General features: G+C 42.2%; 2 protein-coding genes across 2 annotated transcripts in view; one reads left to right on the forward strand and one right to left on the reverse strand.

Moving 5' to 3' along the window:
- Positions 1-12,765, forward strand: part of LOC115587496 (MORN repeat-containing protein 4-like) — a 118,716-nt gene that overhangs the window by 22,902 nt on the left and 83,049 nt on the right. Inside the window, exon 5 of the transcript XR_003985066.1 lies at positions 6,251-6,357. The gene's annotated coding sequence lies outside the window, so the exon portion shown is untranslated. The remainder of the gene's footprint in view (positions 1-6,250; positions 6,358-12,765) is intronic.
- Positions 1-12,765, reverse strand: part of lcor (ligand dependent nuclear receptor corepressor) — a 90,010-nt gene that overhangs the window by 16,467 nt on the left and 60,778 nt on the right. Inside the window, exons 5-6 of the mRNA XM_030426899.1 lie at positions 9,796-10,242; positions 6,238-6,328 (exon numbers count right to left, since the gene is read on the reverse strand). Of these exons, the coding sequence (XP_030282759.1) occupies positions 6,238-6,328; positions 9,796-10,242 (538 nt within the window). The remainder of the gene's footprint in view (positions 1-6,237; positions 6,329-9,795; positions 10,243-12,765) is intronic.

Below are 12,765 nucleotides of genomic sequence, written 5' to 3' on the forward strand. Positions count from 1 at the left end.
TACACTTACATGGAAAGTGCCACCACTTGAGATGCTGCAGCCAGTGTCTCTACTGCTAAGTAACTATAGCAACAGTGAAAAGGCTCTTTTAAAAAAATGCCCCCTTAGGTTTATAATAACAGGAAATAGCTTGTCAAGTCAGCAGATCACATGGGGGAGCAGAAATTTGAGGGTGTCTCTCCATGGAGACATATTCGGGTGAGCTACAGTGCAACTGACTTTGAGATGTGGGGAGTCCGCAGCAGGGGCTTAAAGACAGATAACCACAGTGGGCGGTCTTGGATGCGTTGAAAACAATACAGGGTTAACGAGAAGCTTCTGAGTCCCCTCTCGAGTCTATACTCTAATAGAGCGTTCAGTTACAGTAAGCATACAGTCATCAGGGAGGCTGCACCAGACAGTAATGGTTGGTCTGAGGATTCAATGTGAGCGAGGACTTGTGAAAATGAAAGGAGCAAAAGAGATGCACATCGTGATTGTTTGAGCATCTGGGTGTATGATCTGTGGTCCCCAAACAACACTGAGTGAGTACTGAAGCTCAGGTGTTTGTAAAAAAGGGTTTAGTTTTACCCTGAAGCCTTTACTGACTCTAGTTAAATGTGTAGGTTTTAAACATTTAATTTTATAAGCTCTCAGTAGATTGAATGTATTTAAACAACCAGACAATCAAGGGATATCTAAAACCAAAACGTAGTATCCTTTTTTGATTGTAGCTTCTAATCAGCTTGTGATCAACCAATTAAAAACTGTAAAATTATCAATTACAATAACACTTTTCATAAAATACCATGTGAAATCAAGATAATCACAATCATAAGCGGACTAAAAAAAGAAAATTGCTTTTTTGGGTGGTGTTTTCTACACAAATGTGGCCAGAAATTAATTTAAGATTAAAGGCCAGTAACCTGTAAAGAACACACAGATCTGGTGTGTGCTTTTTGGATCGTCTGCCTGTCAAAGATGAATGTGTGTTAGTGGGGGTGGTACTGCAGGGCCCGCTTCCTCCTGTAGTTAATATTACATGACCCGATCATTAGGCACGCCTGGTGAGGCTCGGGGCCTTAGGGCCTTAGAACCCTGAGGCAGGAGACGGGGTTCTGTCCTGAGGGGATTAAGGTGCTGTTTCTAAATTAGCTCTCAGTCCTTTGGAAATACACCTCCTTGCCAAGGTTTACCCGCTGGGCCTTCCCTCAGTAGGTATTTTAGCAGGCAATATCTTGGTGTGTTGAGTAAAAAAAAGAAAGATTATGTGTCTTTAGATAAGATTTTGCTGAGCATATTTTTCTAGTCTGAGGGATCTCCGTCTCCGTCTCCTCCGAGTCTGTCTACACATTGACCCCTTGTAAATGGAGACTTCCTTTTTCCAGGAAACTGACAGTTCCTGGGAACATTGAAACAATAATGTTGACCTCACTCTACTTGAATTGGTCAAAACAAAAAGACTCACGAATAAGATGTTGCAAATGTTTGGGAAATCCCACTCTTTCTTCTTTTTCACTCTTACAAAGTCTGAATTCCGTCACAGTTCAGGAAAGTCCTTCAGTCAGTTTTTTCCATTTCTACAGCAAATGTTTCATCAGGTTTATAACAACTCTGGTAGTAGTATTATAATTTTGGCCATCATCTCTATCAGTTACGATAAGACTGTACTCACTAAGGTACCTGCTGAGATCTGGGATCCTGCCCAGATCCAAACTGTCTGGTCCTGGGTAGCAAAAACACTGGAGATCAAACGTTTGGAAACTAGCAGTAAAACCAGAACATCTAAAGCACATTTTTGGGTTTGAAACTCTAATTCACCAAATCCGCACTGTCCTGTCACATCTAAAATGTTTTGTCCAAAACAACTGCACATTGAGTGAAAATTTAAGATTCAGAGTGTGATCGACTAGAAATATTCTTTAAAGCACCTGCTACAGGCCAGGTCCATAACTGAAAGTCTGTGGCTGCTCTTGATCCATTTTCTTCCAGTTAGGGTTAAATTAGAACGTGGGGTGGTACAGATTGGCCTGGATTGTTAGTTTTGTATCTCGGCAGAAGCCTTTCAACAGTCAGAAAATGCGTGTGTTGGCCGCTTGGGATTGGTGTTAACTGTAATATCGATGCTAAACTTCTCAAATCTCAGTTCAGAGAGTAATTGAAGGAGTATTTGCGATCAAAGAATCACTGCCAAGAACCACATGGTACATGGTGGGTGCAGGTTTTCTATGCCCACATGTAGCACCACTGCATCCTCGCCGAAATCCAGCGTTTGGGGCTGAGTATTGAGCCTCTTCTAATCCATCTTTGACCTACAGATGAAAAGTATTCCTGGAAATGGCAACAACGATTAGCGCCTTTGTTTATTCCCTCTTGATGTAGGAAAAGAGGGTGATGGATACAGATTCAAACATGACTTCAAGGCAGAAAACATGTTCATCAATAAATGACTGGGCTGCAATGCTGAGGATTGTCAATAAAGGCACTGACATCTAGATGAAAAAAGAAAAGTAGTCACGGCCTCCGTCATGTGTTTTACACACATTGCCATTGAACTCTCACTCTGGGGTTGGCGGGGTGGTGGACGTGGGAGGAGTCTAAATTATAAATACCTATACACAAGTATTTATAGCCTTGCCATGGCATTGATGGCAGCGCATCGATCGATCAGCAGAGCAAAACCAATAAGTAAGATATGGAAGGTGGGAGGCGTTGGCAGATCTCGCTCGCCGACAATCACGGGGGAATTAAGGTAGCGCCCACAAATGTAGAGGGGCCGTGCAAGAGACCTGCAGAGCTTCACTTTGCTGTGCTTGTGAAGTTATTTCTCTTGAAGCCAGCTCCTACCTACCCACAGGTTGTGGTTAGACTTTCTACGGCATCTGAGAGCTAATAGCCCTTTTTAAATGGAAAAGGCGGCACATTTGCTCCAAGGTAAGGGCCGCAATGTGCCGGCCTGTCTTTCTAAAACCGAGGCTTAATATTCCTCCTTTTCTAAAAGCCGCCTCTGAGGTAGGCGTAAACATGTGATGTGACATGAAGCTCGAAGTTGGGCTGTGAACAGTTGATATAGAATTTGTCTTCAAAATAAGAGCTTTACATTGCACCCCATTGGAGTTTAGAACTGGGTTCTTAGCGGGGGGGCTTTTAATTTGAAGTAGCGACCGTCCTTAGCTTGCTGCTACAACAACAAGCTAACACAACCAAACAGCTACAGAGACCGAGGAGACGCTAGCATCTCCTGAATCTTAGCGGCTGTCCAGTTACTCATCTTAATGTCCGCGGATGAAGTGATGGACTGACTGCAGCTGTGATCAGCTGTTTCCTGGTTTTAAAACTCCCTGGCTGTGGGTCGCACAACAGCGCAGGTCATCGACACCTCCGCCCATCTCACGCAGAGGCCGGCACATTGACGACTCGTTTTTAGATAGCAGGCGCGGCGGAAATAAGTGTACCTTCTGAGGCGAAAATCGGCGGACCAAAACAAACCCCCAATTTGCCGCCTTCTGTCTAAAACTGTGGACCGAGCCGCCAAAAGGACGGGCAGATTGGTGGCCTGGTGCTCTGTCTAAAAACGGCTAATCTCTGTGAGCAACTTATTGTAAGTCGAACCTTGTTCAATAGAGCTGCTAGTATTTCTTGGTTCTTGGTAGTGAATCTGGTATGTTAAAACAGTTTGCAATTTTATCATCTAGAATGTGTGAGATTTTATCATTTACTCTTCCAGCAAAGTTTTGACTAAACCCAATAAACCAGCCCATTATACAAAAAGCTTAATGCTGGAAAGTTGGCGTTGAAAAATGGTTTTACACTTTCACTTGTTTGTAATAAGCAGAGAGTCAAACGCTATGGACATAAAATCCTGCATCCTGTGCAAGAATGCTTGTGCTTCCAAATTGTGCAGCACTTCCGAATATGAATATCTGTATTTCCATTCGCACCACATGAGCAGGGTTATCAGATGAAGGAAACCAGAATGAAAATGAATGCTGAATGAAATCTCACTAATTCCCTCACTACTGGTTGTGCTGCTACACAGCAGTGGATTTAGGGCTGGGAGATATATCGATATAAGTTTTATATCGATATATTTTTGAAATGTGATATGGAATTAGACCATATTGCATACATCGATATAGTTCAAATTTGCGCTGTGATCCTTGCTCCGGGCGAGCCGCTGACCCGGAGCTCTCTGCACTGCTCCCCGCCCCTCCTCCTCCTTCATGCACAGAGAGGGGAGGGGCTGGAACAGACACTCCGACACTCTTCAACAAACACTTTGGTGGCCGCCGTTGCCCCGCACTTTGGCCTTGATACCCCGTGAAAAAATATCATCACACGGCCACCGGACAGCGTAGCGAGCTTGTCTTGAATTACAGCCACCTGAGTGCACAGTAGTCACTCACAGTAACTTCAGTGAGTCCGCAGTTCGCGCAGGTGGAGTCTCATCATCACATCGATGATCTCACGTGAAAGCCTCTCAAACAGCAGCAGCGTCTCAAAACAGAAGAACGAAACTTACAGCACAGCGAGCGAGCGCAGCCGGTTTTGACATGATACGTAACTGACTTATGTGGTAGGATTTAGTCCGGTAAAGTTGGAAATATATTCACAGATTTGAACTTCCCGGATCAATAACTCATAACCTTGTTAGAACACAAACGACGGCTCTTTCCTGCCGTAGTAAGATAGACAACGAGCTACAACCGTATGTTCATCAAAACGAGCGGCTGGACATTAACTCTGGTCTGTATGGTCAGCTAGCTGTGAGACGAGGGCGCAGGGACCGTCTACAAAGTGCAGCACTGAAAAGAGAAACTACCAAATATATTCAATAACTTCACTATTATTCAGAGTGTAGTGCCACCAAAATCACTCCACACATCAGTGGTCTCCTGCTGGTTATTCTACAATTTTTTTTGTTTAGAAAAAATGTGCTTTGCCATAATTTTGGGGAATTTCTATTTGGGAGAAATATTCAGTAACACTAATATTCAGTGTAGTGTTTTAAAACTCACCTCACTCTAACCCTACTTAAAAAAACTGTTTTGTAATGTAACATTAACTTGATATTGGTATTTAAAAAATGTTTTAATACATAATCCATGTCTAATTATAAATTAGGATGTTATGGTATCAGTCTGAAAGGTAAATCAACAAATCATATTTGGCTTTGATTTTGACTGAACATTTGCTCTCACTTTGCATAAAAATATCGGGATATATATCGTATATCGATATTCAGCCTAAATATATCGGGATATGACTATTAGTCCATATCGCCCAGCCCTAAGTGGATTCACTGTTTTGCTCATTTTAGCTTAATATGACTTATATGAGAATATTCAAGGATCTTTCTTGCTGCACGTTTCTCCTACTGGACATGTGTGTCTTTCACAAGCTGCTCTGTGGTTGGGTTAAAATTTGCTGTTTGCTGTGATGTTCCTGCCTGTGCTGTGAGAATGTCTTCACAGACTTCAATGTAATGTTTAATGGGATAAGCAACATTATTTAACTTACTGCCATGTTTTTGTTTATTTTCCCCCTTTTTATCATTTTTATTTTATACTTTTGCTGGCAGCATTTTACAACCCAAGTTGCGGATGTCAGAGCTCGTCAAGGACACTTAGAGGTGCCACAAACAGTTTTTCAAAACAGTTTGAACGACTAGAAACACAATAGTCCATGGAAGAGTTATGTTACATAATTTGTCCAATAAGCACAGCTATCAAGTTGTTGTTATTGTTGGCTGTTTTGTTCCTCTAGTGCAGATCTGCTAGAAAATGAGGGTACATGAAGTTTTGAAACAGCGTTGTGTCGTCAGAGCTACTTGTGTAAAATGTGTACAGTGTACTGCGTCAGCAGGGTTAGCACAAGAGTCTCTTCTCAGTTTGCGTTATTTTAACAGTTTTATAGTTGTTATAAAGTAAAACCATCAGCACTTTACAATAACAAAGTTTAGAAATGTTGAACTCTTCCTTCGATGGTTGTCATCTGCTTGTGCAGTCGATATTGGCTAAAAAAAAAATGCTTGACCTGCAGTTTGGCGTTTGTACACAGTCCTGAACCTGATCCATCACCTCAGGCCAAATCTCCACGCAGCATTAAGACTGACACATGCTCTCTGGGAGCTGGAGTGCAGAAACACAACAGCTCTGACTAACCCTAACCCTGCCTTGACCTCTCCAGTGTTGTTTTAGGCACATGACTGCACCGCTCTGCTAACAGAGGCAAGTTTGAGTAATCCTGTTGTCTTACCCTTTGACCCCAGGCGCAGGGGAGAAGCCAGGGAAGGTCTTGTGGCTGCCAGCGCTCTGGGTCTTCTTGGTGGAGAGGTCCAGGACGCCATCTGAGGGAGAAATCGCACAGAAAAACAGAGTAAGAAAAAGAATCAAGTGCAAACACATCAGCTCACATACGGTGCACCTCTACGAAATTGTGTCGTGAAATGCAGGTTGGTCATTTTGTGTGCTTGTTAAGTGGTGGTAAAGTGACAAGAAATCTGAGTCACTGTACTACACAATGCTAGGAATGAGTACAGCAAAAACTGAGAGAATGAGATTAAGAAGTATTTCTGGCAATGTTGGCAAACAGTCGCAATTTGCGCTTAAAAACGTGCGATTGAAAACAGACTTAATGAACACTGGGAGTTATGTGAAGCATGTGACTCAAACATCCAATGAAGCAGCAAAAATGACACATTTCCGTCATGTTTTATGCATGTGGTTTTTTTTGGCAAATTCAACCGATCTCAGTGAATTCTCTGTGAGCTTTTCACCCATCGCAGCGTTCCTCCATGCAAGTCATTCACGTCCACAGCGAGAGAGCACTGCTGTCGATCTGTTCATTAATGAACTGCATCTAATACGCGCTAACAGCTTCGGCAACTTGTCGCGTTTGTGCGAGTCTGCATATGTCAGACTCACACTTCTGTCGAAAAAAGACTCGAGATATCCTGTGTGCTTCAGAGCAGGTGGGGCCTCTGTGACACTGGAGAAATGAAGTCTGGGAAATATGGGAACATGCTGTGTGTGAAATCTCAGTTTATTTGTGAATATGTTTGTCAGGCAAATCAGGTCATCGCACGCACGCAGGAAGATAAATCATGGACGAAAATTCAAGTGAAAATGAGTTTGAAAACAAAATATCGGGCTTTATAAATAATAAAAACTGACTGATTGTTTCTTAGGACATCTTATTTTTATTATTTCCCGACTTTTCTTTCATGACTTGAGAGCTCTAATACATTATCTGGACGTGCAGTAACCCTGAAGAGATAATATCTTCTCCATAGTCTGATGGTGTAACTTTTCATGAAGCTTTTCAAAACGTCCTAACTTACTGCTCTTTTTTTAAAGCCTGAAACTGAAAAACATGCAGTATGTACACACAAACATGCAAACATATACCACTGAATTCATCAACAGACTTTGAGAGCTTCTCTCTGTGTGTGTTTTGCTGGTGTAATCCCGAGAGTGCCGCCGACCTTCTGACCCCTCTAACCCCTCACAACCCTATATGGGCACAGCGCTCGCTAATCTTCAGGGATTTTTGTTGTTTAATCGGACAAAAAAGAAAACATGAGGTGATATTAAAATGAAAAACAGAGCGACTGTACAGCCCAGAGACGGAATAAATCTAGTCACGCTAACGGTCACACAGTATTTGTGTGTAGTTTATACAGCACACACACACCAAAGAACATGTGGAGTTAAATGTTGTCTCCAACATGAATCTCTGGGACGACAGATGTGATTAATTATGCATTACAAGTAACGCTCATGAGGCTCTTCTCTGAGCTGAACATGTAAATGAGCATGTTTGTTTCCATGTAACACTTTGGTGATAGACTTTTTGATTTCCACATATATATTGTATCGTTTGCCAAATAATTAATATATTACGAAGGGATGTTGCATTTTCGATTCTAAATTGAAAACTGATTAAACTGAAAGCTTTCAGTTTGTATCATGACAATCAGGTATTATTTCTCTCTCCACTCTGACGGTTGGAGAGTATTTTCTTTTGTTTAACTCTGAAATCTTTTTTTTTTTTTCTTCCTGATGAATAATGCTGCTGAAGGCCGACACAATAAACTCAAGCTGCTGTTGTAGAATGTTTTAAAAATACCAGTGGAATAGCTGTCAGCGCTGGAAAAAATATATAAACAGAATAAGAATCAAAAGATATCAAGTCCTGACCTAAAATCAAAAGTCAAATCGTGTACGGGATTTTGAGAATCTTGTATCATCCTAATATATTGTAAAATGATCATTTTAATTTATACATTTCTTGGTAGGAAGTCAGACTCCTTCAGTGGCCGTGTGCTCCAGCAGCTCCACAGTTAGCCAAAGAGTCACTGAAAATGTTAGCTGTGATGCTAATTCAGACACACCTGCTGTCAGATGGGGCTCGAATGAACTGGAACGTACAAAAGTGACAACGAAAATCTAGAAGATTTAGTAAGAAGATGGTCAGCGGTTTTAGTCGCCCTGATATAAACCAATGGTTAGAGTTAAAGTTACAGCGAGCGAATTAGGAAACTCTTTACACATCCCAGTTTTGTGTCCACCTGTCCAGGATTCACTCTGCTCCTCACCAGGCGTCTCTAACTGTTTGGTAATGCGGGTTGATCAGAGCGTGGAATATGTGACTGCTGCCGTCAGATGCCGGCTTCATTACAGAGCTGACACTGGACCAGACGGTAACAGTGTCATAACACAGACAGAGGTTAAAAACACTCAGTGGAGTGGCAGAGCCGCGCTGCTGCATTACCTGATTCATTACGAATGTAAATACACTGAATAGTGAGCCTTAAAAATGTAATTTCTTCCTGAAATGACATCTACTGTGTAATTTAAATGAGTGCGTGTATGTGATCCAGCTTTGAGGATAATCTGAGGCAGGATTCCTCTAAAAGGTGTTCTTGTGTTCATGTGTGTGTGAGAAGCAGAGGGAGGGAGATAATGTGCGAGCGTGAGTCGGATGTAATGCCTAAATCTTTTTTGTAAAAAATTAAGGAGGCTTACTGTAAGCAGATTCCAAAAAGCTGGTATTAAGGGGGGACCGGTCACACTGTGGTGACGGTCTGAAACAGTGAGCTGTCACATCAACCCCGCAGCCCGGTCTGCCATGGAAACGCGGACCCCCTGCTGGTTTAGTTTGATTAAACGCAGATTGAGCTCTGAGCTGCGTTTCAGAGCTCGGTATAGTTCTGCAGTCGATCCAAAAGGAGGGCGGCTTTTCAGTGAGCCGCTCATCTGTATGTGTCGGCTGTGTCGCCCGTCTTTGAATAATGTCAAGGTGAAACATTTGATGTGCAACTCTTAACTACAGCTGTTTGCTCTCAAAACCTTTTTTAGATTCAGAAACTGATCCTGAACAAGGCAATCAATCCCATTAATATTCAATACCATCATTAAAAGAGGGGAATGCTGACTTTCTTCTTCACAGCTGAATGTTATTAATGTGACAATTTATACAGTGAGTCTCCCGAATATGTTATGTCTCTTTAAAAAAACTATTTTTCATGAATCCATAATTCTTAGCATTGACTTTATTTTCACTTGTGCTTTTACACGCTTGTTTTTGTTCTGTTTCAGCCTGTTTACTTATCTTTTTATGACTATATTTTTTAAATCCAACCATTAGCAAGCAGTTGTGATGTATGAATCAGTTACACTTCCACCACACCGCTGCTGGCATCACGGTTGGAAGCTTAGGTTAAGTTTAAAAGAGAAAAGCTGGGTTAGACTTGCAGTGGTCATATTTAACAAGGGCGTGTGTTTGTTTGTTTGTGTGTGTTGTTGCTCTCACCCTGCTGGCTGGGCTCTGGATCTTCCTGGTTCTTTTTAACGGAGAGGTCCAGCGGGCCGTCCTGGTCGGCCATGAGAAGCTTGCTGAGGACGGGGTTCTGTGCAGAGGCAGCAGCCGTTCCTCCTCCTCCGCCATTACTGGCTCCTGTACCGTTGCTGCAGGCGGCAGCGCCGGCGGAGGTGGGGCTGAGGCCCGGCCCCGGGGTCGGGGACGGAGAGGAGGAGGCAGACGATGGAGGGGAGCTCGGCGCGGGCAGGGGTCCTGGCGGGGAGCTCGGGGCCAGAGACGCCACTCTCGGCAGGCTTTGGTCCTTCATGATGCCGTTGGGCAGGGGCGAGTCGTCCTGAGTAGTTTTTGAGGTATATTCGGCAGCGAACTGGCGGATCATTCGCTGCATGATCTCACGAGCCACTAGAGGAATGTGAGGTTCTGAGAAAGTTGGGAGGTCTGCAGAGAAACAAAACGCAGAGACAAACATGTCAGCATCCCGTCCTCCAGGAATTTGGTCAGTCATTGCTGTGTTTGCCAGTTTATTTATCTCATTTCATCCTGAAAATGTAATCCTGATGCTTTGCTGAAATAATCCAAAAATCACTCGGTAGCAGCACATAATCCGGCCTATTGAGCGAGATGGAGGCGCCATGATATCAGTGTATCCTGCAGATTATTGCCACCGTCTACAGCGACTCACACTTGAGTATTTGTTTCTTTCCTCCGTTTTATCTCAGTGTAAATTGAGTATTTTACCGTTGGTTGGACAAGATTATCAATCTGAAGACATTGTCTGCGGGCTCTAGAAAATAAAATATTGACTGTAACCATAGTGGAGAGATTAACAGTGTATGAAGGAGAGTGTGAGCTGCAGCCCTGCGATCATCTACAGTAGAGACTTCTTGTACTTCACAGCAGTGTTTATTCTGAGACACTGCAGCACGTTAGAGTTAACAACACAACATTCTTATTATTTTAAATGTTTAGTTAGACGTCATTTACAGGAAGAGACGCTTCTGTATCAGATGGTACTGAATCATGTGGTGCCTTTCTATAGTGCACTGTACTGTCTGATATTGTCTCATAACATATATTATCTTATCGTCTCGAAACAAAATCAAATTAGCAGCTTACATTTGTGCTTTTTATCATTAATCGAATCCATTTACATTATTATAAATCCATATTTTACTACCAGTGTTTCCCCTCGGTTAGTGGAAGGCTTTGAGTCTCCCTCCTTTTAGAACATTTCAAATTAAGAATAAGCAATTCCACAACATTTTTGACCACTTTAATATCTGTGTGTAACTTAATAAAATACACAAACAACACGGCAAAAGCTTTAATATCAAACTTGCTTCAGGAGTCTACTGGGATGTCCGCCTGATCTGGGAACAGTAATTTAGAGTTGGTTTTGATGCTCTTGCACATTGATTTCCTGTTCATTAAACAAGCCTGATAGCTGGACGGAAAACGCTGAGCAGAGTGGAACAGACGACATAAATAAAAGATCTGTTTCAAAGTGCAACAAGTGGCAGGACGCCGCTGAGAGTCTGTCAGAAAACACAGATGTCAAAAACCAAACTGTACATTATCCCCCGCTGCGACAAAACAAACCGCATCAAACGCTCGTCATTGATCTCATTTGTTAATACACATCGAGCAAAACAGCCACAGTGACGACACATTTGTTATTAATGCATTAATCTGCCGTTGTCCCAGATAAGTCAACTGCACTTATCTCTTCACAACCAGCATCTATATTATTTGGATAGATACATACATACATGTGAGCGACTGAGTCGGACCCTACATCTACAATACATTAGCCCAAAAATCTAATCCCACAGCTACAATGAGATAATCCCAAAAAAGTATCACATACATTCTGTGCAGCACTTAATCTGCCTATTGAGCGAGGCTAAGGCACCATAATGTTGCTGAGCAGCATTTACATACTGGTATTTTCCAGCACATCTGCTTTCCCAGCATGCCTCCTGTTTTGAACTCTGTTTCTTCCTTAAGTTATTTTCATTTTTTTCCCCAATTATCACATTTGTAATAGTTCCGGGTGTTTCACAGCTTGATTACTGTTTCATCACATTGTGTTGCTCCAACTACAGAAGCAACAAGAGTTACCAAGTGAATGTGTGACGGATGCTGTGAAACCACTGATGATTTATCGTACTTCAGTTAAACTTTGGCTCCCTTGTGGGCCAACAACAGCCCGAGGCCTCAAGATTAAATGCGTTTTTGTTTTGTTTTTTTTGGGTTTTTTTTTACAGCCCTGATCATTTTGTTAAGCACTGAAACAATGAAGAATGTTATCAAAACAAACTGCCAAAGTGTTTTACCGCTGATTAAAAACACTGGAAACGCCAGACGTGAACAAAACACTTGAGTCAAACGTGCAAGAAAACAAATAATGTCAAAGTCTGTTTGTTCTGAGAAATGTTTTTCAAATGTCTTCATTTGGATACACAAAAGAAAAAAAGCACTTTCATTACACAAGTACTCAGAATGCTTTTTATCTAAGTTGTGTTTTAGACGTGATGTTTTTATGTCAGCTACATGCTGCTGTACATCTGTGTCACACACCTCTGTGTGGGAGTTGTTGCCATTCTTTTTTTTTTAATAGACCGCTTTAATCCCTTGTTAATGTTATTTGACCTAAACATTGCACTTATCAGTAGGAATCAGTAATCCCTGCCACTGAAATTATCCTGTTGACATGGCAATAAAAGAGCTTAACTACCTGTTAGCAATTAACAGATTCACCGAGTTGTTCTGTATGGAGATACACTGTGTGGCCTTTGCCCACTCAGCAACAATCAAACAGTGTATGCTAAAAAACACCAGGAAGTCGAGCAGTTTGCTGGAAATGTGCACTAATTAAACAGCTCCACTGTGACAGGTGCAGGTTTCATGCGGCATTGACCCGCTGTGTAACGCTGCAGGCTCGCGCAAAAGTACACGAGG

The sequence above is a fragment of the Sparus aurata genome, chromosome 1, assembly GCF_900880675.1.
Source record: "Sparus aurata chromosome 1, fSpaAur1.1, whole genome shotgun sequence".
NCBI classification, from domain to species: Eukaryota; Metazoa; Chordata; class Actinopteri; order Spariformes; family Sparidae; genus Sparus; species Sparus aurata.